Source organism: Crocuta crocuta, unplaced genomic scaffold, assembly GCF_008692635.1.
Source record: "Crocuta crocuta isolate KB4526 unplaced genomic scaffold, BGI_CrCroc_1.0 scaffold334, whole genome shotgun sequence".
In the NCBI taxonomy this organism is placed as follows: Eukaryota; Metazoa; Chordata; class Mammalia; order Carnivora; family Hyaenidae; genus Crocuta; species Crocuta crocuta.
Genome location: NW_027533260.1, coordinates 5,315,859 through 5,339,783, shown reverse-complemented (window position 1 = coordinate 5,339,783; position 23,925 = coordinate 5,315,859). Strand labels below are relative to the sequence as shown.

The window sequence follows — 23,925 nt, the reverse complement described above, 5'->3', positions numbered from 1 at the left end:
TCCTGGGAAGTCTTCCTTTCCTTCGCCCGCGTTCCTGCCATGCCCCGCCCCCACGGGTAGCCCCGTCTCCGCTCTTCTGCCTCCGGGGAGCTAGAGCCCCAGCTGGTCAGGGTCGGCCTGCAGACCTTACATCAAAGACTCCCTCCCAACATTCCAAAACCTTTCATCCCTGATTCTAGCGCCCTGAACTCAGGGCGCTCCTTTCCCAGGGATGCTCGCTCCAGAGTCGACCTGGGGGGCGGGGAGTTCCAGAACGCCCAGGGTGTTGGCTCTGGGTTGTCAGGGTTGTGCTTCAAGCATCTGGCGCGCCGTCCTGCAGCCTCACTCCCCCTCCCTGCAGCCGGGGTTTAGGATCGCTTCCGGCGGCGGTAGCGCGGCCTTTGGTTCTTCCCGAATGGTTTTCACAGCGCGCCTGACGCTCCCCTGTCGTCCCCCAAGGTTGAGGCCCCCCGCTCGGCCTCACCACGATGTGGCACGAGGCTCGGAAGCATGAGCGGAAGCTTCGAGGCATGATGGTTGACTACAAGAAGAGGGCGGAGCGGCGGCGGGAGTACTATGAAAAGATTGTGAGTACCTGGCCTTGCTCCGGGGCCGGGAGCTCCCTTGGAGGGAGCGGCCCCCCGTGTCCTGGCAGGTCCGGGAGGGCTTGGAAATCCGCAGAAAGGGGAGCCCCGTTTGCTCAGGACAGCAGTCGTTTCCCCATCGCTGGCACAAACCAGACGCGTTCTTTTGGTCCTGGCGCTGCGCCGTTTGGTATGGCCTCCGAGTCCAGAGCAGGTGTTAGTGGGAGGGGGGTGTCTTTGTAACACTCAGGGCAGCCCGGATAGAAGACCGCCCGCCTCCTGAGTGACCTCGGGCTCTCGGCCCTTCTGAGGTTTGGCTCTGCACCCCGGCATTCATCAGGTGCACCCCGGCCACCTGGCGACCTTCTTCTGTTTGATGCCTCAGTTGCTTTGCAGAGACCACACTCCATCCCGTGACCTGAAAGGGCCTTATGGTCAGACCTCTACCAGCCTCTCAGCTTCATCCTTGAGTTGCTCCGCTGGGCTTATTTCCGTCTCTGTCACCACAGGGCAGTGTGCCTGTAATGTCCCCTGGTCTGTTTAACTCCTACTTGCCTTTGAGGACCCCACCCCCCCACCCCCCTGCCAAGCTTGAAGTGGCATGTGTGTAGCAGGTTCGGTTCTCTTGTCAGGTGATAATAACACAGATGTTCCTGTTGACGACTGCATCATAGCTGTGGCCTCCTACCTGGTCTCCTGGCCTTCATTCCTGCCTCCCTCCACTCCGTCCTCTTCAGCGGGGCTGGAGAGGTCTTTCTAAAGCACAAGGCAGACCCTCTTCTTCGCTTGCTCTGAACTCCTCCCTGACTCCCTAGTGCTCTTGAGAGAAAGCCCAGGCTCCTCAACACAGCCTTCAAGCCACTGCGTGGTCAGGCTTTTTGCCGCCTACTCCCCCCTTGCCCCTTTTGACTCACGTCACCCTGCCTTCTGCCTCATTCTCTTGCTCAAGCCATCTGCCTCCTCTTTATCTAGGATGATTTTTCTCTAACACAGGAGATGTATAACGAGTATCAGTTAACCTCTCAGAGCTCTATAGCCATGGGGCCTCTGCATGAGCTCTGCCTCCACATGGCTGTCTGCCGCTCACCTGGCAGAGCTCACTTCTCCAGGAAACCTTCCCTCACCCCCCATGCTCACGTGTCCCCATAAAGGCCATTATAGCTCGTTCTTCCCCTTAAGCATTTAATTTTCTTTTTTCAAATTTAATGTTTGTTTATTTTTGAGAGAGAGAGAGACCGCATGAGCAGGGGAGGGGCAGAGAGACAGAGGGAGGCACAGAATCCGAAGCAGGCTCCAGGCTCCGAGCTGTCAGCACAGAGCCCCACATGGGGCTCGAACTCATGCAGCGTGAGATCATGACCTGAGCTGAAGTCAGACTCTTAACTGACTGAGCCACCCAGGCGCCCCCTGGTGCACACCTGTAACACACACATAGCCAGCTCTGTAAGATTGGGTGCTGGTTGTATTCAGGTCACCTTTGCAGCCTAAACTTGGGGCCAACAAATATAGTTTGAAAGATTAGAGGAATAAAAATACTACTAGAAGCAGTTACCATTTTACTTGCTCCTTCTCCGACACCAGGCCCTGAGAAGAGCTTTAGATGCATGGTTTCTTTGAATCCCTGTAGTAACCAATGAAACAGAAGCTGCTCTTATTGTAGGAGGGGACTCTGAGAGCTCCTCGCTTGCCTTCTGTCCCCCAGGCAAGAGCCACTGGCTCTGGTGGTGTTGAAGGAACTAAAACATGACTGAGCGCAGGGCCTGGGTCTGGGTTGGTCATCATTGAGGCCCCAGTGCGGGCCAAGGACATAGTGCTGAGGAGTAAATAGTTGTCATGAGCTATAACGGCTCATGGGGTGCCAGACCCAGTGCCCACTAAATTGGTACCTTCTTTCTGGCGCTTGAGGCCCCCCCGCCCGGGAGGTTGGTGTTGATCCTGTGTTAAGGTGATGCTGATGAAAGCGGCTAGTGCTAGTGAGCGTTTACGTGGTAACCTCCGGACTAAGCACTTGACGTGCCTTTACGCTTCATCAGATCCTCGTGTAGTCTACGAGGTGGTTCTTACTCTCTCTGTTTCACAGATGAGTGACCTGAGGCTCAGACAGTCATGGTCCACAGTCGTTTAGCAAGAGGGCAGAGCTGGCATTCTAACTAGACTCTGAACCTTGATCTCTCTTAGCACCTCACCTGGGCTTTCACTGGAGAAATACAGGTGCTGAAAGGTGAAGCAGCTTGTCCAGGGTGACACAGCCTGGAGGCAAAATGTTAAATTGGCTAAGTCCTTAGAGTTTGAGTCCTAGAGGTCGTGGTTCAAATTCCAGCTCTTCCACTTATATGGTGTATTACCTTGGGCGAGTAACTGTCTCCCTAAGCTCTCTTGTTTTGTATTTGAGATGATATATCCAAAAACATTAGTGACTTAAATAACATAGAAGTTTCTTTCTCTTTCCCTTAAAAGCCCAGAAATAGGCAGTACTGCTCGAGGACCATTTAGTTGTTCAGCTGCACATAGATTCTCTTTCCAGTGTTCAAGGTCTAAGAGGGCTGCTTAGGCACTAGCCATTGTGTCTGCATTCCATCCAGCAGGGAAGAAGAGGGAGGGAAAAGAGGCAGAAGCGCTCGTGCCAGTTTTTAAGAAAGTTTGTAGATGGTTGGACACAACACTTCCACTTACCCGCTGGCCAGAATGTGGTCCCATGGTCACGTACAGGTGCAGGGCAGGCTTAGAGGTACAGGTTTTGTTTGGGGTGGCCTTGTGCCAGATGCACTAGGAGCCTGGTACTATTAAAGAAGGGGGAGTAGATGTTGGCTGCCAGTTAACGGTCTGCCACAAAGGGTGGGGGGTGAGCACGTCCCTCCCGGGGCTGCTGGTGGAGACTGGGCACGCAGACCTCAGCACGGGCGTGCCTGGGGTGACTTGCTTGCTCAGTAAGTGCTCTCTCTGGTTACCGAGTGCTTGGTCCACTCGGGGACGGCTGGAATTGTCATGGTGTAGAGGAAGGGGGGCCGGCCCTCCGGGCCCCTGTTCTCGTTATTAGCAGGGGAGCTCCCTGGGCTCTGTTTCCCCTTCAGGATGGTGGACAGGGGGATCATCAGCCTCTCCCTGGGTGACAGGGTGGAAGTTCAAGAACAAGGACCGTGTCTGTGGGGTGCTTTGTGGTGTGGGCCTGTACAAGCCGCCACTGTCCCCGTCCGTGAACGTGATCAGCGTTCAGATCTGAGCTGTCGAGCTGTGGGTGGTGGCTGGTGGCTGCTTTGAGGAGGGGAGGGGGCTGCTCACACGGGTCTCTCATCTCATTCTTGGGCCGAGAGGAGGCTGTGGGGCAAGAAGCCTTGGTAGTTTGTGGCGGCCGAATGGGTGTGTCCACACAGGCTGGTTTCTCTGCTCCTGATTTGTCCTCGGTGCCTGCTTCTTCTCCCTAGCTGACCTCGGTTCTGTCACTGCTCTGTCCTTGTCACTGCTCTGTCCTTGTCGGCTTTCTTCTTTAATCGGTGCTTTGGATAAAGAAACAGAGTTTTCTGTTAATAAGAAAATGGGAAATAGTTCTCAGTTCAGGCATCTCCTCCAGAAAGCCCCAGGCTGGACCCCACCCCTACTCATTCCTGCCAGCCGCTGCCCAGGCCAAGTCCGGCATTCCCCGGGCTCCCCCATCCCCCTGCTGCCTAGTCCAGGTCCTCACTGTGAGGGGCAGGTCTACCCGACCCTGGACTGTGAACTGTGCGGGGCAGGGCTGGGGCTGTCTCAGTCATTGCTGGGGCCCTAGCACGGCACCTGGCACATAGTGGGGGCCTGCTGATCAGTTCAGTGAGGTGGGGTGAGGGCCCATGAACTCCTCTGACTCCATCTGATCCTGGGGACAGAACAACCCAACGGTTGAGTGGGTTTTGGGGGCGCCTGGATGGTTTGGTCGAAAGAGCGTGCGGCTCTTGATTTGGGGTTGTGTGTTCAAGCCTCACATTGGGTGTAGAAATTACCTAAATAAAAACCTGAAAGAATGGGTCTTGAAGAGGTATCTGTACACCCATGTTCCTTGCAGTATTACTCACAGCAGCCAGATGGGGAAGGGACCTAAATGCGCGTCTACTGATGAAGGGATAAAGGAAGTGTGGTGGGTCCACGGGGTGGAGTATTGTTCAGCCTTAAAAAGGAAAAAAAAGGTATCCTGTCACGTGCTGTAGCACAGAGGAACCATGAGGACGCTCTGCCTGGTGAGGTGAGCCAGTCACAAAAAGTGATGTAAGACTGCATGCATATGAGGTACTTGAAAGTAGTCAGGCCCTAGAAGCAGGAAACAGAGGGGCACCTTGGGAGCTCATTCTGTTGAGCCTCCGACTCTTGAGTTCGGGTCAGGTCATGATCCCAGGGTCATGGGATCAAGCCTTACATCAGGCTCCATGCCCTCAGTGTGGAATTCTCTTGGGATTCTCTTGCTCTCTCTGCTCCTCCCCCACTCTCAAAATAAATAAACTTAAAAAAAAAGAAAAAAGAAATCAGAAACAGAAAAGTGGTTCCTAAGGGTTTGGGGGGAGGAGAAAAGAGGAGTCATTCAGTGGGTATAGAGTTTCAGTTTTGCAAGCTGAGGAAATTCTAGAGATCCGTTGCACGGCAAAGTGCCTATGACTTACTGCTACTGTGCCATATGCTGAAAATGGGTGGTGTATTTTATATTATATGCCTTTTACTAGAAAAAAAGTTATCTTTGAAGAAAGAGTGGATATAGGGTCAGACCCATTTGGGTTCAAACCCTGGTTCTGTTTGTGACTGGCATGATTTCAAGCCAGTGGGCCTCAGCCTCAGTTTACCCATCTGGAGCACTGCTAACCTTTGTCCTATGTTTGGGAAGTTTGAGCAAATATACATAGAATGCTTGGTTCAGTGCCTGGCTCTCAGGTCAGTTTATTGACTTTCCTAGACTCTCCCAGCAGGGTCAGGTCCTGGACTTAGATTTTTACCCCCAGCCTGATGCTTTTTCCTTCCTTTGGTGCTGGCCAGCCCGTGGCTTCCCCGTGCCACTCCGAGCCCTGTTGCAAACTGTGTCCCTTGACGGCTGTGGGCCCCGGGCATTTGGCCAGGAGCCATCTCGGGGGTGAGGGGGTGTCGGCCAGGGGCCGTCACAGGGCTGAGGGCGCCGTGGAGAGGGAAGTGAGGTGCGGGACGAGCGGTTGGATTCCAGCAGCACCAGCCCCGCTGGAGCCCATGGTGTTGGGCGAACCCCACCTCAGCTGAGCGGGAGCCGCCTGGCACGTGGCGAGAGCCGGATGGACAGTGGCCCAGCGTTAGGCACTGTCATCGGTGCGTGTCCTCCTCTGCTCGTTTTGGTGGTGGCTGGGATGGGAGCAGTGAGGGGGTGTGGGCTGTGGGAACTTGCTGCTGCTGGGTTATTCCCGAAGGGGCTGTCTCCTGACCTGTCAGGACTCATTCTCTCTTCCCTTCTGTCGGTGCTTCCGAGCACCTGCTGCGGGGCGGACCCTGCTCCGGGAGCTGGGGAGATGACCCTGAGCGAAGCAGAGATCTCTGACCCTGGAAGTTACGCTCTAGAGTGGGGGTCAAGTGATAATTGCGTGTAAGGTGCAAAACCAAGTGGCAGCAGGTGTTGTGAAGGAAACAGGTAGAGTTGGGGTGGCTGGGTGGCTGTCAGTTGAGTGTCTGACTCTTGATTTCAGCTCAGGTCATATCCCAGGGTTGTGGGATCAACCCTGTGTTGGGCCCTGCACTGAGCGTGGAGCCTGCTTAAGATTCTCTCTCTCCCTTGGCCCCTCTCCCATGTGTGTGCGCTCTCTCTAAAATAATAAAACGGAGTTGAGGAGAGCAGGGGTAAATGGGGTTGTGCAGGGACTACTTAGAGTTGATGAGGAAGGCTTCTAGAAAGAGATCTGAGATAAGCGAGGGGAAGCCACACGCGAGGGCCTCTGCAGGCGGAGGGAAGAGCGAGCACAGAGGTCCGGAGCAGAGCATGGGTGGAGCGCTCAAGGGGTGGCGTGGAGGCCAGCAGGCCCTGGAGCAGGCCCTGGGCAGAGAGGTCAGAGAGGGCCGGGGCCTGAGAGGTGTTAGCAGAGCCCCAGGCCCTGCACTGGAAATGGGCTGCAGAGGGCGGGGGCGGGTGGCAGGGAGCCCGAGAGGCCGCCGCTAGGTGGCCTGGGCGAGAGGACATGCTGGCTGGACCCTGGGGAGGCATCGCTGGGAGCGTGGCCGGCATTCAGTGGGTACCAGCAGCTTTCTCGTGGCTCTCGTGGGTCCTGTGGTGTGGCACGCGGCGGGAGCCCAGCCAGGACCTGACACGTGGGAAGCTCAGTGGTAGGAGCTCCGGGGCGAGGTGTTCTCTCNGGACATGCTGGCTGGACCCTGGGGAGGCATCGCTGGGAGCGTGGCCGGCATTCAGTGGGTACCAGCAGCTTTCTCGTGGCTCTCGTGGGTCCTGTGGTGTGGCACGCGGCGGGAGCCCAGCCAGGACCCGTGGGAAGCTCAGTGGTAGGAGCTCCGGGGCGAGGTGTTCTCTTTTCCTGACACCCTCAGGGTGACGTGTAGGCGTGGCTCCACACGGTGGCTCAAGCCTGAGGGACATAGACTCAGGGGACGTTCTCCTCTGTGTTGGTGCCTTTTTAACAGCTTTATTGACCATAATTCACATACCGCACGGCTCAGTGGTTTCCCGTATATTCACAGGCTTGTATATCCATCACCACAGTCTAATTGTAGAAAATTTTCATGACCCCCAAAAGAATCCCATACCCATTAGCAGTCAGTACCCCCAGCTTCCCAGCCCCGGGTAGCCACTAATCTGCTTTCTGTCTCTGTGGAGCCACCTCTTCTGGACATTTTACGTACATGGAATCCTACAGCACATGGCCTTTTGTGACTGGCTTCTTTCACTTAGCGCCGTCTTTTCAAGGTTCATCCATGTTGTAGCACGTGTCAGTTCTTCATGTCTATTGGCAATTTTCCATTGTCCAAATAGGCCCCATTTTCTTTATCGATCGTCTGTTGATGGTTATTTGATTGTTTCCGTCTTTTGGCTGTTGTGAATCACACTGCTTGAATATGTACGTATAAACATTCAAGTATGTTTTCAGTTCTTACAGCTGCATCCTTGAGAGTGGGATTGCTGGGTCTTAGGGCAGTTTTTTAATTTTTGAGGAACTTAATTTTTCATATTTTTGTCAATATTGTTAATGTCTGTCCTTTCCATTTTAGCAGTCCTAATGAGCGCGAAGTGGTGTCTCGTGGTTCTGATTGAGTTCGTTGATGAGTAGTGACACCGATCTTTCCTTGAGCTCATGTGGTTCTGGTGTGTCTCAGACTGGTCCAGGCCACGGTGCTCACATCTGGCTCTGAATGAGTGGCCCAGGGCTGGGGGGACATGGATGGTTGGGAGATCATATTTTAGGGGCAGGAGGTCTTGGTACTAGCTGTACAGAATGTTGGGCCAGAGCTCAGAGCCTTTCTCCCCCATCGTAAGATCCCCTGTCCCTGGAGGTTAGGTGCTCCTGTTAGTCCTGCCCCCCCGCCCCCGCACGCGGGTTAGTTCACCTCTGAGGTACGGCCCACTTGACATCAGAAGTGAGCCTGCTGCTAAGCTTGGTGGCAGGGGACTGGCGGGGTTTGGAGCGCAGTGGGGTGGTGACCTCCACCCTGTTTCCCTCTGCAGAAGAAGGACCCAGCCCAGTTCCTGCAGGTGCACGGCCGAGCTTGCAAGGTGCACCTGGATTCTGCAGTCGCCCTGGCCGCCGAGAGCCCTGTTAACATGTGAGACTGAGTTTGAAGGGCAGGGCAGTATCTGTGTCTGAGGGTCAGAGGTCAGAAGAGACTCAGGGTATGGATAGGCCTTTGGGGACTCAGGCAGGGAACGCTTGCCCTGCACGAGAAGGTGACTGTCCCTGGCTGAGGAGAGCCGGCAGGGGTTGGGCGGGAGGCGCTGGGGTGCAGAAGTGGCTGGGGTACTTAGAGGGGACTGGGTGAGGCCAGGGCCACAGGCCCACACGAAATGGGAGTAGGTTTCCAGGGGGGACGTTTCAAGGTGACCGTGGCTTAGAAAGTGGCCCCTGGGACCCAGCTCAAGTTTCTCTCTTTCCATGGGGCCCTATTCAGGCCCTACTCCGGCCTGGAGCCTGAATGCGGATTCAGTGGGGGTGAATCCTCCTCAGTGACATGAGGGATTGAGAAGGGGGGGTGACGATGGGGTCCATGGCCTGGAAGATCACAGGCGCTGAGGGTCAGGCTCCCAAGTTTGAGGTGACCGGGAATGGGCATGGGCACCCGGGACCCTAAACTCCTTGCTCCCCATTTTCAGGATGCCCTGGCAGGGGGACACCAACAACATGATTGACCGCTTCGATGTGCGCGCCCACCTGGACTACATCCCCGACTACACCCCCCCGCTGCTCACCACCATGTAAGCAGCTTCCCTGAGGTTTCCCAACAAGCAGTCTACCCCGCGCTTCTCTTTCTCCCCAAACACTTGCCTGCCCTTCACCTTCCTGGGAAGGGGAAGGTGTGCTGGTGGGGAGCCTCCCAGCCCCTAGCCGAGCCAGGCTTCTCCTCACCAACTCCTGCTGGCTTGCGGGGGGGGGGGGGGCCTTGCCCTCCCCCTCTCATCTCAAGATCTTGACCTCCTCCAAAGCTCCCCAGAACAGGAGTCAGATGAGCGGAAATGTAACTACGAGCGCTACCGAGGCCTGGTGCAGAATGACTTTGCTGGCAGTGAGTGATCGGGGCCCAGGGGTGGGCTGGGAGTCCAGGGGTGCAGACAGGAGGGTCAGTTTTACCCCAGGAGTTTCTCCTGAGCTGAGTGAGATGGCCCTGTCGAGGTCACTTCCACATCCCACACCCTCTGCCTCTGTGGTCTTCTTTCCTGAAAAATTAGAGAAAATACCAAGAACACATTGTTTCTGTTTTTTCACGTTGAGTCAGAATGTCACTTTTAAAGAGGAAATTTCTTTTAGGAGTTGTTTAGGAATATTAGACAGAGTTCAACAGCCCACCCAGCGTTATGTACTTGTACACGTCCTGTATCGTTCTCTGAGCCGTCACCACTGCTGCTTCACAGATGAGAAAGTGGAGGCTCAGAGTTCTCCCCATGCTGGCCTTGCCCAGGGAGATTCGGACCCTGAGCTGTTTGTCTGGATTATCTCATTATTCCTGATTACATTTGCAGTCACCTATGGGTGGTACCCATTTTATAGATGAGTATGTCGAGTCTCAGGAGTTGGTGGGAACAGTGTGTCTAAGGAGCTGGGATTCTCACTCTGCCCTTAACCACTGTGGTCTCCTGATGACCAGCTCCAAGCTTTAGCTCCTCCCCGAGAAGGATTTTGAGACTTCTCCTTTCAGGGCTTCCCTGTTGAGTTAAAGAGAAGACAGGCCCACACGCAGGTTCCTCAGTCTGGAGGGTCTTGGTATCCCCCCAGAGAAGGGTGGTGATGATGGCTTCTGTCCCCCAGGGTGGCTGTGAAGACCCAGCACCGAGGCTGGCACAGCCAGCCCCCGCTGTGGGTTTGCTCTGCCCTGATTTTTTNGAGTTCTCCCCATGCTGGCCTTGCCCAGGGAGATTCGGACCCTGAGCTGTTTGTCTGGATTATCTCATTATTCCGGATTACATTTGCACAGTCACCTATGGGTGGTACCCATTTTATAGATGAGTATGTCGAGTCTCAGGAGTTGGTGGGAACAGTGTGTCTAAGGAGCTGGGATTCTCACTCTGCCCTTAACCACTGTGGTCTCCTGATGACCAGCTCCAAGCTTTAGCTCCTCCCCGAGAAGGATTTTGAGACTTCTCCTTTCAGGGCTTCCCTGTTGAGTTAAAGAGAAGACAGGCCCACACGCAGGTTCCTCAGTCTGGAGGGTCTTGGTATCCCCCCAGAGAAGGGTGGTGATGATGGCTTCTGTCCCCCAGGGTGGCTGTGAAGACCCAGCACCGAGGCTGGCACAGCCAGCCCCCGCTGTGGGTTTGCTCTGCCCTGATTTTTTTGCTTCTCCCATCCAAGTACTAACCAGGCCCGACCCTGCTTAGCTTCCGAGATCAGACGAGATCAGGCGCGTTCAGGGTGGTATGGCCGTAGACTGTTTGTTTGTTTCTAAGGTAGACATTTCAGCATCTCTGAAATCAAGAATTGCCAAAATTCTAGCAGCCGGCGAGGTGTTAGATCAGGGAGATTTATCATTCCTTTTTGCTCTCACCTGAGATCACGGGGGTTGTTGGTGATGGAGCCAGAGTTTCCTTTCGTTCTGACTCCACACTCATTCATTGCCACAATTCCTTAGCACCTGAGGTGTGACTACATGTGTCACCCCCTCCTCTGGGGCCGGGGGTCTCCTCAGAGACAGGGCAGCAGCCCCGTAGTCACCAGAGTGGACGGTGATTGCAAACTAAGGGGGCGTTCTAACAGATGGTGGGCTGTTCCTCAAGGTGCCCGGTCGAGGCTGGGGTCGGGGAGGGGCGGAGGGGCGCTCTCTGGCCAGGAGAGGGAGGCCGCACAGGAGTCTTGCGGGGGAGGGGGGTGGCACCCTGTGGAGACAGGGCCGAGGCCTGTGTGGCAGGAGCAGGGAGAGCAAGGCACAGCATGAGATAGGCCAGCAGGGCCCTAGGCGGGGACCGGGGTGGCCGCTGGAGCAAGAGAGGTGCTGCGCCACTTCCAGGCTCGCCCCACCTGTCCGCCTGAGGTTTGGGGCAGTAATGCTGATGCCCACGGAGGGAAGGGGGCTTGCCCGGGGTCCCGCGCCCAGTTGGAAGCATGTGTTTCATTGCAGGGAAGAGCAGGGAAGCCTCTGATACAGTGCCGAGCTCCCCGGTCAGGTGTTGTGGCTGAACAAGAGCCCAGATGGCTCTAAACACATAATTTAAACTGGAGCCACGGCGAGGCATGTGGCAGAGTAGCTGTGGAGTGTGGTGCTGGGGGACCCAGCCCGAGGCCTCCCTCCCGGCCATTGGTCACGGGCCCGGGTACCAGGCGCCCTGTCCCTGCCCTGCGACACAGGAACCAAGGCAGAGAGCAGTCAGGTCCCGTTACTGTGGCGAGTTGTGTCATACCTGAAGTTGTGTCCTTGTCACATGGTCTGTGATTACCCGCAAGTCGGTGACCGCCCCTGGCCATGCTTGGGTTGTACCCCCTGCGCCCCTGCACATGCGCGTGCCCCCGCTTCCCGAATCCCCATTGACCCCGCATACCGTCTTGCCACAGTCTCCGAGGAGCAGTGCCTGTACCAGATCTACATTGACGAGTTGTACGGCGGCCTCCAGAGACCCAGCGAGGACGAGAAGAAGAAGTGAGCTGCGGTGCCGGGGGAGGCAGGGCGGCTGGGGGCCCCCCCAGGGCACGGCCTCATCCAGCCCGTCCACATTGGTGTCCCCAGAGTCAGGGCCAGTCCAGTGCTTGGCACTGGTGGGCGTGCACTTAGGAAGCGTTTAGAGGAGGAAGCGGTGGCCGGCGGAAAGGATTTGCCGAGAAACCTCTGCCTTGTGTTTCCGGCCTGTGGCGCGGTGGGAGGATCCATTGTTGACCCGGCCCGGGTTTGAGTCCTGCCTGTGAGGACTCTCTCTCTGGGCTTTGGTGTGCTCCCCTGTGTGACGGGCTAGCAGGGGTCCCCTCTGTTCATGGGCAACGGCGCTTGTAGCTGGCCCGTCCCGCGCCTCCCCTGCAGTGAGCGTGTGCTCCGCAGCGGCCAGTGTCATCTGGACACAGCCTTCTCAAGCCTGTCCCTTGACAGGAACAACCGGGAGGGAGACAGGGCCTTACCTGGAGCCGCTGCTGGCTCAGGGACGTCCTCAGCTGGCAGCGCCGCTGCTCTCTTCGTTCTCTCTGCCTGGGTAGCCTTGTGATGACTCCTCCCCTCGTGCTGCTGAAGCTTCCCCTTGGTGGTTCTAAGCGCTTGCTGCTCTCCTCCCTCTGGAGTTGCTGCAGATGCGGTGGAAGCTTCTTGATGACTGATCTTTACCCAGGAGCCCACTCTCAGGAGAAGGCTGGCCCTAGGAGGGCGGCAGGGAGTGTTACTACGTTCCTTCAGCGACAGACATGCATGAGGCCCCTCTGCCGCTCTGGCAGAGCTGCGCCCCGTTGTTAACCAGAATAACTGGGTCCTGCCTTTCGGGCTCAGACCGCCGGGGGAGGGGGTGAGACAGATCTGTCCCCCGACAGGAATGACCCCATGTGAGTGGGGCCGAGGAGCTCAGGGCGGTGCTTCCTGGAGCATTGGAAGTGGAGTCTGGGGGAAGAGGGAGGGTTGTTGGGCGGCAGGCGTGGAGGGTTCTAGGCTGAGGGAGATCATGTGTGAGGGCCTGGCGGCGAGGGTGCCCTCGGGAGGCCGGGTACGGGGAGTCAGTGTGCCCTAGAGGCTAGCCTCTGGGCCGTGTCCTGCCCTTGGCTCTCTGGGCTCATGGCCCCCCGCCCCCACCCCAGACTGGCGGAGAAGAAGGCCTCCATTGGTTACACCTACGAGGACAGCACCGTGGCCGAGGTGGAGAAGGTGGTGGAGAAGCCAGAGGAGGAAGAGTCACCAGCTGAGGAGGAGAGCAACTCGGACGAAGATGAGGTCATCCCCGACATCGGTGGGGTCCCCTCTCTGCCTCCCCCACCCCACAGTCCCTGGGCATCGTCTTCGTGTCTCGTTCCTCACCCTCTGTGGGGCGCCCCGCACTCACGAGCCCCGTCTCTCCCGCCCCCACTCTGGGGCGCTCCAGACCCCGCCGTCCTCCCTGTCTCTGTCATGTGCTCCTCTGTGCCAGCCTCCTCCTCTGTACGTCTCTCCTTTCATTTCTAGGACCCTGCTCTTAACGATACTGTCCCCACCTAGGCTCTGTCTCTCTTCTCTTTTACTTGGTTAGCCTGTCTCCCTCTTTTTTCTCTTTCCTCTGGGAAACAAGTGTTCATTTAGTTTCAGAGCCATCTCTTACTGCTGCCCCTCCCCCCCCAGCACTGCCGTTCATCCCCTTCCCAAATATCCATGGCTCCAGCCATCTACCCGTCTCCCCTCCCCAGCCAACTGCTGCTTATCACACACACGTAAGGGGTCCATCCTACCTTCCACTTATTCACAGTGCGTCCAGTTCCTGAATACCCATGACCCCCGCCCACCTAGATCTTCACCCACCCCCCTTCATGCATCGTACATTGCTGCCTCCACCTGCCTTTCTCATCTGTCCCGGTACTCTTCATTCGGACCTTCATCCTTCGCGCCGCCTCTCCCCTGCCCCTTGCCCTTCGTTGCGCTCGCCTCTGGCCAAGCCCTGGGCCGGCTTGGGGACGCCGCGTTCCCTCCCTACAGAGGCCTGCAGTCTGGTGGGCGTCCCCTCACGGCCCATCTCCTGGGGCGCCGCCCCTTCTCCCCGGTCCTCTCGCTCGGCTTTGGTTCCTGACAGCCTTTCTCTTGGTGCAGATGTGGAGGTGGACGTGGACGAACTGAACCAGGAGCAGGTGGCAGATCTCAACAAACAGGCCACAACCTATGGCATGGCCGACGGCGACTTTGTCAGGTGAGGCCTGCTGGCTGGTTCCCCTTCCTGCTCTGGACCTGGCATTTGTCATTAGCCCTGCTACCAACGGCCACTTTATTCCTGAGCACTGGTGTGCCTGGCCTCATGCCAGGGCTTCACACACACGGGCTCCTGAGCTGATGTGATGGATGCTCACGACTGGGCCTCGCCTGTGCAGAAACAGGCTGCCCCCAACTCCGTGTGACTGGCCGTCTGACCCCTAAAAGCTCCTGGGGATCCTGGGCCTGGTGGACAGCGCCCTCTGGTGGAGCGGCTTCACTCACAGCGTCACTCACACTTGCCGATGGAGCCTCTTCCCTGAGGCCCACCCCAACCCCTTACAAGTCACATAGAACTGTCCCAGCGAGTCTGAGTCCAAATCCCCCTGTCTGAACACAGCAGCCTCTGCCCAGAGCCCTCCATGACCACCTTGGCACTTGGGCAGCTGGAGTCTTCACCACAGCCACACAGTCCTACCTGCCTGGTCCTCTGCCCTTCTTCCCACACACACCCTGTCCCTGCCCAGCCTCTGTGCTGTTGGCTCTGCTGGCCTCTGAGTTGCTTCCTCCCCAGGGCTGCTGCTTAGCTCAGCCTTTCTCTCTGTGGCTTCCCTGACCTCCCTGTTGAAAGCTGTAGCAACTTCTGCCAGTTCCCTGGCACTTCCTCCCCCTTCTACAGTCAAGGTTGTCACCATCTGACCTGCTACCTTGGTCATTGTCTTGCCCCCAGAATGTAAGCCCATGAGGGCGAGGATTTTTGCTTGTTTGTTTTCAGTGCTGAATCCACAATATATAAAATACCATTTGCGTGTAGTAGGAGCTCAATAATAGTGCTGAACGAGTGAGAGATCCCAGGATGGCATGGGATCCCTCGCCTCCTGCGATGACCCTGCTTGTGGCCCGCCCGCTCCTCCATTGTCACCCTCCTCTCCCTCTGCAGGATGCTCCGGAAAGACAAGGAGGAGGCGGAGGCGATCAAACATGCCAAGGCCCTTGAGGAAGAGAAGGCCATGTACTCGGTGAGGGCCGGGCCAGGTGGGGGCCGGGGTGAGCGCCAGGGGGGCACAACCCTCACCGGCCCGGTGCCCACCCTACTCCAGGGCCGTCGCTCCCGGCGCCAGCGGAGGGAGTTCCGGGAGAAGCGACTGAGGGGCCGCAAGATCAGCCCCCCCAGGTAGGTTGGGTTCTCCCCTGTGCCCCTGCCCCGCCCGCCTCACTCTCTCAGCGTTCTGGGGGAGGGGCTGGGGCTCACGGAGACTCTTCGGGGACACGCTTGCTTTTGCGGACAGAGTCCTCCCAGCACGGCAGTAGACGGGGAAGACTTCGGGTAGGAGCGGCTGAGGGCCTGTGGACACCGTGCCCTGCCGGCCCCACCCCGTACCCTGCTGGGCTTGGGAATCTTGCCAGGCGTCCCAGGCACCTGTGGGGAGGTGGGGTGGAGTAGCTGATGCGCTGCGGGCAGAGTGGGGGGGGCAGGCCTGTCCCTGAAGTTCTGTCCCTGGTTCTCCTGGGCTGTGTCTTTGTCAGCTTTGGGGCAGGTGACTTCTCCCGACCTTCGGTTTCCTCCTTTGGAAAAGAGAACCGTCACTTCCCAGGATTGGGGGCGAGCCAGTGCCCACTTTGAGGCCTGGGGCAGGTTTGGATGAGGTGGTCTGTGGGGGGGAGTGCAGAGAGCCCGCCTAGGTCAAGCGGCCTTGGGACGAGCCTGCTGTGGCCTTGTAACCCTGGAGGCCGTGGACAAACCCACGCCACTTTTTGCACTGTGTCCTGTGGTCAGAGAGGGTACTAGAGAGGGGCTGTGAGGGTTAGGCAGCCTGTGTGGGCTCAGGGCTGGTGTGGAGTCAGGAAAGGCCTCCTGACTAAGCTGCACGGGTTCTTGCTGTCGGCATTCTCCCCTAGAAGTGCGGGGCAGTGCAGGGCCTGTGCGCCCAGTGCCACAGGGCCTGGCTGTGAATCCTAGCTCTTTAGGAGCTGTGTGACGCTGAGTAAGTGACTCACTCTCTCTGGGCCTCAGTTTCTTCTGCTGTGACGTGTGAATGATCAGAGTACCCGTGTCAGAGTTGTCGTGAAGAGCAGTCGAGGGAGCTCTTTGAGTTTTACTGTCGTCATTAATGAGCCAGGACCCAGTGAGCAGAACCAAGGACTTGGAGTGGCAGGAGGGACACTTCAGTCTGGGGTCTGTAGCCCAAGCAGGACCGAGGCTGCTGAAGTCCTTGTTGCCCAGGGTCAGGAGGGGCCTGGGACATTGTTTGTGGTGTGCGGCCGAGGTTCAGGCTTTGGACAGATCTGAGGTGAGGTGGGCAGAGGGATCAAGATAGGGCTTGGAACCTGGTCGCAGCCCCCTCCTCACGGGGCCCAGTACCTGGCCTCGAGCGCCTCGGTTGGGAGTAGGCGCGATTCCGTACCCACTCACATGCTCAGTCCTGCTTGTCCCACCCCGTTCTTTCCACAGCTATGCCCGCCGAGACAGCCCCACCTACGACCCCTATAAGCGGTGAGTTTCCAGGGCCCAAGGAGGGGCAGGGCTGGGGGGTGCCCTGAAGGCTGCCCTGCACCTGGTGTCACCTGTGGGTCTGAATCATTTTCTGTTTTCCAGAGTAGGTTACTCTGCTTTCCCAGTTTTTTTCTTTTAAATGTGAAGTCTCTTTAATTTTCTGATTTAAACGCGATGTGGTTGTTAGAAATGACCAGGCGTCATAGAAAGGCCCAACATAGAAATTAAAAGTTTCTTTGATCTAAACTCCCAGAAATAGCAGTGAGAAGTAGTGTGCAGAAGGGCCCGGCCTTGCCCATGTGTGTCTCCAGGGCGTGGGAGTGCTTGGGGCGGGCCCTTGAGGGTGGACGGACATCAGTCTGACCCCCATGCGCTTCTTGGGGTACACAGGCAGGGACCCGGCTCTCTGGGCTCACGGAAGAACGGGTAAGGTGAGGCAGATGCCTTTCGAGGCAGGAACAAGGTCAGCCACGGGCAAGCGCTCCGTACGGGGGAGCTCTCCGGGCCGTGGGTAGTCGTCCCTGTAACAGTGGCAGCGAACCACACTGAACGTGTTAGAACTTGTCTGAAAGCTGCGTTGACGAGACCTTTCTAATCTGCTCATCCCTTTTACTGGTTCCATAAGATCAGTCGTTTTTCCATCCCTCGCTTTCTTGCTCGTGCTGAGGAGGATGCGTGGCTGGGAGTCCGGGCCTCGCGGAGCTGGGTGCCCTCTTGCCCTCGGCCCTGTGCCTTGGTGCTGGGTATCCCGCGCTGATCCGCGCCGCCCCGGCCTCCTGTGTGGTCCTGTGCAGTGTTTGTTTAGCCAGGGGGCTCCTGGGCAGCCTGGCACTCAAGCCCCCTCCTCCCTGCCCTGTAGGTCGCCCTCAGAATCCAGCTCCGAGTCCCGCTCCCGCTCCCGCTCCCCGACCCCCGGCCGCGAGGAGAAGATCACGTTCATCACCAGTTTTGGGGGCAGCGATGAGGAGGCGGCCGCGGCAGCAGCTGCGGCCGCGGCGGCGGGGGCCACCACAGGGAAGCCCCCCGCGCCCCCCCAGCCCGGCGGCCCCGCACCGGGACGTAATGCCAGCGCCCGGTCGGTAACGCTCACGCTGCCCGTCCTACGCCCCCGGCCACCATGGGGGGGACCCAGGGCAGTGGGGGGCCACGGCCCAGGCCCACGCTGACCGGCCCTCCGTGCCCCGCCTGCAGCCGCCGCTCCTCCTCCTCCTCCTCCTCCTCTTCTTCTGCCTCGAGGACCTCCAGCTCCCGCTCCAGCTCCCGCTCCAGCTCCCGCTCCCGCCGTGGCGGGGGCTACTACCGTTCTGGCTGCCCCGCCCGCTCCCGCTCCCGCTCCTGGTCCCGCTCCCGCTCCCGCTCCCGGCGCTACTCTCGGTCCCGTAGCCGTGGCCGGCGGCACTCAGGCGGGGGCTCCCGAGACGGACACCGGTACTCCCGCTCACCCGGCCGGCGCGGTGCTTACGGGCCCCGGCGCAGAAGCAGGTGCGTGGGGCTGTGTGTGTGTGGGGGGGGAGACCTGGGGGTGAGCGCGGCCCGATGTCAGGGAGACCAGACTCTAGGGGACCAGGCCACTGCCTTTTCATGAGGAAGCACTTGGTTTGCAGGGGGAGGCGTGTGCGCGTGTGCCGTATGTTCTCTGTGTGCGGTGACGTGGGATAGAGCATAGCCACATTCTCAGGGATCCAATGGGGACAGGAGACTGAGCTGCTCCTCCCCCGGGGAGTTCCCAGGCCGTTTGGGGGTGGGGGGATTGCACGTGGAGCAGCACGTGGGCATTCCAGGGCGTCCTATGATTTGCAGTGGGGTCTGGCCGGCCATCGGGGCTGGGCTGCTCTGGGTAGGGAGGCGCTGCAGACGGGGCAGGAAGCGGAGCGCCTGGGGCCTGGGATGTCCTTCTTGGGCCCTGGGCTGGTGGGATCAGGGCCACCTGTGTGAAGGCAGCGTGGCTTGGCCTCTGACCGTAAATCCCGGCCCTGCTCGTAAGCTTTAGGGGCTTCGTATTTCTCACCTGTACGATCAGGAGAGCGTCAGTCTCACCAAGTCGGTGGGACGGTGTGACAGGTAACGCAGGGGACTGCTCCGTTCGGGGCCTGGCGTTGGCGGGGGTGCTCCTTCTGTCAGCACCGTCACCTGTCCTGCGGCGTGCGTCTCTGCGTTCTCTGGGGTCCGACATAAAGGGGCCAAGTGGGCCCTGGCGGACTGGGGCGCAGGCGTCTGGCGAGTCGGGTTGTTGGCTGTGCAGCGGCGGGCCCAGCGTTGTTCTGTCCCAGGGTTTCTCAAGAGAAGTCGGGTGTCGGGGTTTTTAAAGGGTAGGTGGCTTTCTCAGTACTGCCGGCGCATGTGAGTTCCGTGAAAACTTGGACAGTCCTGACACCGTCAGAGTGTAGGTAGATGTGGCTTCCAGGTGGTTCCTTGGAGCCTGACCCAGGGTTGCCACGGGAGAGAGGCGGGGTGGAGGGAGGGGGCCTGGCCAGCCTGAGGGGGAGCCCTCGCTGGGGAGCCCCCAGGGGCCTGAGCAGAGGAAGGATGGGGCTGCGCATCCCCGGCTTGGGTCTTGTGGGATCTCTGCTATGGACTGGTGGGGGGAGTGGGCAAGCGGGTAGGGGGGTGCTGCGGATGTAGATGAGGTCACAGCCCCTGGGTGCCCAGAGCTGGGCACAGTGAGTAAAGGGGGGAGCTGGCCAGCCTTGCCCCAGAGGTCACCTCCCAGGAAGCGGGCGAAAAGGTGTGTCACGAGTGACAGGTGAAGCGCCGTTTCTGGGTGGCCGTGTCTGGAGGGTGGTCTCTATGTAGACGGCGGGCAAGGCCAGGGGGCAGCCGAGGAGAAGGCGGCCTGGGCGAAGCGGCTCATCCCGTTGGACCTNCTCGGAGCCGCAGCCCCAGCCCAAGCCGCAGCCGTAGCCCGAGCCGTAGCCGCAGCCGCAGCCAGAGCCACTCGCCATCGCCCCCCAGGGAGAAGCCGACCAGGCCGGCGGCGTCCCCTGCTGTGGGCGAGAAGCTGAAAAAGTAAGCAGGGGCAGGTGGCTGGCAGGAGGCCCTTGTCAGCCTCGGCTGAGGTGGCTGAGCTCCACCCTTGTGCGTCTGAAGTGAGCTCAGTCCTGCCTTGGGAGGTCAGAGGGGACACGGCCCCGACTTGGGAAGGTAGATCGGGGAGATTCTGAGGAGCCGCGGCCCTACCGTGGCTGAGTGTTCAGGGGGCACAGCCTTGTCTTGAGAGATCCGAGGGGCACAGTCCCTCCTTGGGGGTGTCCGAGGCCCACCGCCCTCAGGCAGGACCGAGGTTGCTTGGGGCCAGAGGTGGCAGCCGCCCTTTCCTCCTCCCAGGACCGAGCCTGCCGCTGGTAAAGAGACAGGAGCTGCCAAAGTCAGTAAGAATTTGGAACTCGCCCGTCTAACTCCCGCCAGCAGCAGTGCCCGAGAGCTGGGCCCGGTGGGCCTGCAGGGGGGCCCGGGGGGGCCGGGAGACCCAGCCCTGGGGTTGAAGCGGGCTGGGAGCGCTCCGCCCCGTGAGATCTGCGTCCCCCTCCCCTCCTCGCTGTTCTGCGGGGCTCCAGCTGTCCCCGGCCTCCCAGACCCTCGTGGCGGGCACCTGCGTCCTGTCCCTCCTCCCCACGTGCCCCCACAAGTCCCAGGCTCTTGGATGAGGTGGGTGGTGGGAGCTCANGGTGGTGGGAGCTCTGGGCACCCACCCCCTCTCCCGCCTCTTCTCCCCCTTCCCCAGCCCAAGCTGACGCCGCAGGAGAAGCTGAAGCTGAGGATGCAGAAAGCACTGAACAGGCAGTGTACGTCCCCCAGCCCTCCTTCCGGCCTGTGGGCGGGGGCGGGGGGCCCTGCCCTTCCCTGCACGGGCGGCGGCGGCGGCATGTGTCCTGCCACCACGCTGCGGGGCCTCGGCTGTCTGGTCGTTGCCTCTCTGGGCCCAGCTTTGGCTTCGGGAAGGAGGGGCTCCTGAGGGCGCTCCTCAGCGCTCGTGTCCCTCCTTCTCCANCTCCGAGCCATGGCCCGCAAGATCCGCATGAAGTAAGACCATCGCGCTCCCCACGCCTCCGTCACAGCTGCCCGCTTGTGCGCTGCGTGGCGCCCCCCGCCCCCGGCCCCCAGTTAGAGCCCTGTGGTCCGCACCGCCCTCGAGGTGGAAGACACGAGGTGGAAGACACAGTGCCCGCTGGCCCTCGGTGTCCTCCGCGGCTCAGCTTGTGTGCTGCGCCTGCCGCACCTCCCCCGGCCCTGCGGGCCCCCCAGCGTGGGGCCTCTGCCCTCCTCTCCCCGGCTTCACTCGGGGGCACCTCCCTGACCGTCCTGTCCACGGTAGCGCCCCAGAATGTTCCCTCCATCCTCCAAGCCTGCCATGTTTCCTTCAGAGCACCAACCCCCACCCGGCGCGCACCGTTTTGTTTCCTTGCTTCGTGTTGACGTCCCTCGGGGGGAGGAGAGGACGGGTTCGGCGCCGGGTCCCCACTGTGCGCTCAGCCCCCAGAGCGTGCAAGTGGCGCTTAGTAAAAGCCAGCCCCGTGGTGGGTTCCTCCTCTCCTGTTTCCCAGCTCTTCACTGCAAAGCGGACAGGCCCCAGACCTGGGTCAGACCGACGTGAAGTCGGGTCCCAGCTCTGCCTCTGTGACTGTGTGGCCCCAGGGGCAGTCACCGGCCCTCTCGAGCCTCGCTCCGAGTGCTTTTCCATTTATGTATTTATTTATTATCGAGAGAGAGGGAGGGTAAACACAAGCAGGGGAGGGGCAGAGAGAGAGGGAGACACACAATCTGGAGCAAGCTCTGGGCTCTGAGCTGTCAGCACAGAGACCCACACGGGGCTCGAACCCACAAACCACAAGATCATGACCTGAGCCAAAGTCAGATGCTTAATTCAGCCATCCAGCTGTCCCCTCCTTTTTTTTAATGTGTATGTTTTGTTTTGTTTTTTAATTTTTTTTTTCCATTTAAAACCTCATTTTATACTTTGCAGCCAGGACAGATTTTGGTGACGACCTGACAGGGTAGCTCAGGGATTAGTGCTCAGAAAGTGTAGACCCACTCGCTCCGGGCCGGCGGGCCGAACTGGAGATCTGCGTGCTGTGTTGGCACGGAGGAGGGCCCATCGGTGGCAGGGCCACATCAATGATTGCTTGATTTTTCTGGTTCCACTTGTACTTGATGTGGGTCCTCAGGCCAGCAGCTTCACCCCTCTGAGCAGGGACTGTCCTCCCCGCTCCTGGGGACCTGGCCATAGGGCTTCCAGCGCAGCGCCTAGCATGTCAGAAGGCTGCTTGTTCTGTTTGCCACTGTGGCTTGCTTTCTGCACACCCATCGTGTGGTGGGTCTCTGGGGGTGCCGCCTGCTCCCGTCGGGCGGGGAAGCAGAGCGCCTGGGCACTCGGCACTGGGGCCAGTCTGGTCTGAGTTCTGATCCCGCCTCTGCTGTCTGCCGGCTGTGGACCTTTTTCCTGCCTGGGCCTCGGTTCTGCTCTCCTGCTAAATGGGGACGGAACAGTTGTCCCTCCCTGCGTGCTTGGGCGGGTTCACTGACCTCAGGGCCAGGCAAGTAGAAGTACAGCCCTCGGGGTTCTGTGTCCCAGACGCTCTGCCGAAGGCCAACGAAGCACCTAGCGTGCGCGTCCCGGCCTGAGACCACCTGAACCCACAGGAAACGACCAGACCTCCTGGCCCTTCTGCTCGTGTGCCCCGCGGGCCTCCCAGGCCTGGCCCTGCCCCGCCTCTTCCCTCTGAGCCCAGCGCTCTGCTTCCCGCGCCCGGACGGCGGCGGTACCTGCCCTTGCGTTTGCTCTGCCCTCTGCCCTTGGACTGGGATGTTGGAAGCACCTGCCCTGGGCAGGCAGCCCAGCCCGCCCTCAAGTTCAGGGTTCTTGCTCAGGCCTTTCCCTGGGTTGCCTCCCTTTCCCCTGCAGGGAGCGGGAACGCAGAGAGAAGGAGAGAGAAGAATGGGAACGCCAGTACAGCCGGCAGAGCCGCTCGCCCTCCCCCCGTTACAGTGAGTGTCCCCCGAGTGTCCCCACCGCCTCGGCCTGGAGCCCACCCTGGACCCCTGTCCCTGGGCATTTGCTGTGTTCTCTTTTCTTTCCAGGTCGAGAATACAGCTCTTCCCGAAGGTAAGCGAGCCAGCCCCGCTCCCCAGAACGTCACGTGGTCGCCGCCTTGATCCTTCCGTCCCCTCCCTGTACTCCCCCCCCCCCCCACCNTGGGCCCATAGCATCCCTCCCTCCGCAGCTCACTCTTGTCACCGGCGCCCCAGCCGTCACAGGCGCATGTGTGTGCACAGCGTGGCTGCTTCCACCCAGCCTCACAAGGACCCTCTTTTCTCTCTCCAGGCGCTCAAGGTCGCGATCTCGAAGTCCCCATTACCGACATTAGGCAGAGTGGGGAGGGGCAGGGGGCTGGGGGGGGNATCTCTAATGAAATAAAATCATTCTCTATTTAATTCCCTTTACCTGGCCTCGGTGTCATCTGTGTGGTCAGTGTCCAGCTACCAGGGACGGCTGGGAGGAAGCCGGCTGGGTCCAGGGACAGGAGCCAACACCCGGAGCCCACGTGGCAAGTCCTGCCCTGCCCGGGTGCCTCGGGGGAGCGCTCTTGCTGCGGGCCCGTGGGGGCAGGGGCACGATCGGTGGGGACCCGTGGGGAGGGGCCTGGGACCGGGCCTGTGGAGGACACGCCAGGACTTTGCCCGGGGGCCTCTGGTGACAGGTCCGGGCCTCTCCCCGCCCTCGCCTCGGCCCCTGCCCTGGCCTCGCCCACACCGGGAACCGGGAGCGCGGCTTTCCGTGCCAGTCTTGCTGTGCCCGGGGCGCTGGGGGCCGGCCTTTCCCCTCACCCCCTCACTGCAAACCGGTCTGTCCAGCCGTCCACCCCAAGCAGGGAAGCCTCCCGCCCCACCTCAGACACCCCAAGAAAGCCAGAGTCCAGACGCGTGTGTTCCGGGCGGGAGGGTTTACTCGCAGCAGAGCAAGGACAAGGTCGGCGGGAGCAGTAACGGTGGTACCAGGGGCCGCGGCAAGGGCGTTCCCTCCCGCGCCTCAGGCGTCCCCGGCCACCTCGGGGTGCTTCTGCCGCAGGTGTTTGTCCAGGGTGGCTCGCAGGCCGAAGGGCACACAGCAGTGGGGACACTCGAAGCGGGTGCTGCCGGGCCCCAGGCCGTGCATGCGGCGGTGGCGGTTGAGCTTGCTGCTCTGGGCACAGGCATAGGGGCAGAGCTCACACGTGTAGGGCCGCTCGCCCGTGTGCGAGCGCCGGTGCACCGTCAGGTTGCTGCTGTTGGTGAAGTGCTTCCCGCAGAACTCGCAGCTGCCGCCGGGCCCGCGGCTCTTGACCGCCGGCTTCGGCATCTTCTTCGGGGACATCTGATTCTTCGCAGGTTCAGTTCTCTGTTCCTTGGCTGTGGCCTCCCAGCTGGCCCCGC

The 23,925-nt window shown here is 59.8% G+C and overlaps 2 protein-coding genes across 2 annotated transcripts in view; one reads left to right on the top strand and one right to left on the bottom strand.

The window, feature by feature from the left end:
- Positions 1–119: 119 nt before the first annotated feature.
- CLASRP (CLK4 associating serine/arginine rich protein) lies at positions 120–22,913 on the top strand. Its single transcript, XM_077747214.1, has 19 exons — positions 120–566; positions 8,209–8,306; positions 8,851–8,952; positions 9,181–9,260; positions 11,738–11,822; positions 12,953–13,101; positions 13,929–14,025; positions 14,965–15,043; positions 15,125–15,198; positions 16,477–16,518; positions 17,378–17,593; positions 17,710–18,000; positions 19,312–19,524; positions 19,843–19,882; positions 20,240–20,300; positions 20,484–20,538; positions 22,418–22,500; positions 22,594–22,618; positions 22,838–22,913. Exons 1-19 carry the CDS (start codon positions 468–470, stop codon positions 22,878–22,880), a joined length of 1,932 nt encoding a protein of 643 aa, XP_077603340.1. The 5' UTR covers positions 120–467; the 3' UTR covers positions 22,881–22,913.
- A 528-nt stretch (positions 22,914–23,441) lies between these two features.
- The window catches only part of ZNF296 (zinc finger protein 296), a 3,212-nt gene continuing 2,728 nt past the window's right edge, over positions 23,442–23,925 (bottom strand). Inside the window, exon 4 of the mRNA XM_077747213.1 lies at positions 23,442–23,921. Coding sequence (XP_077603339.1) covers positions 23,543–23,921 — 379 coding nt within the window. The 3' untranslated portion in view covers positions 23,442–23,542. The remainder of the gene's footprint in view (positions 23,922–23,925) is intronic.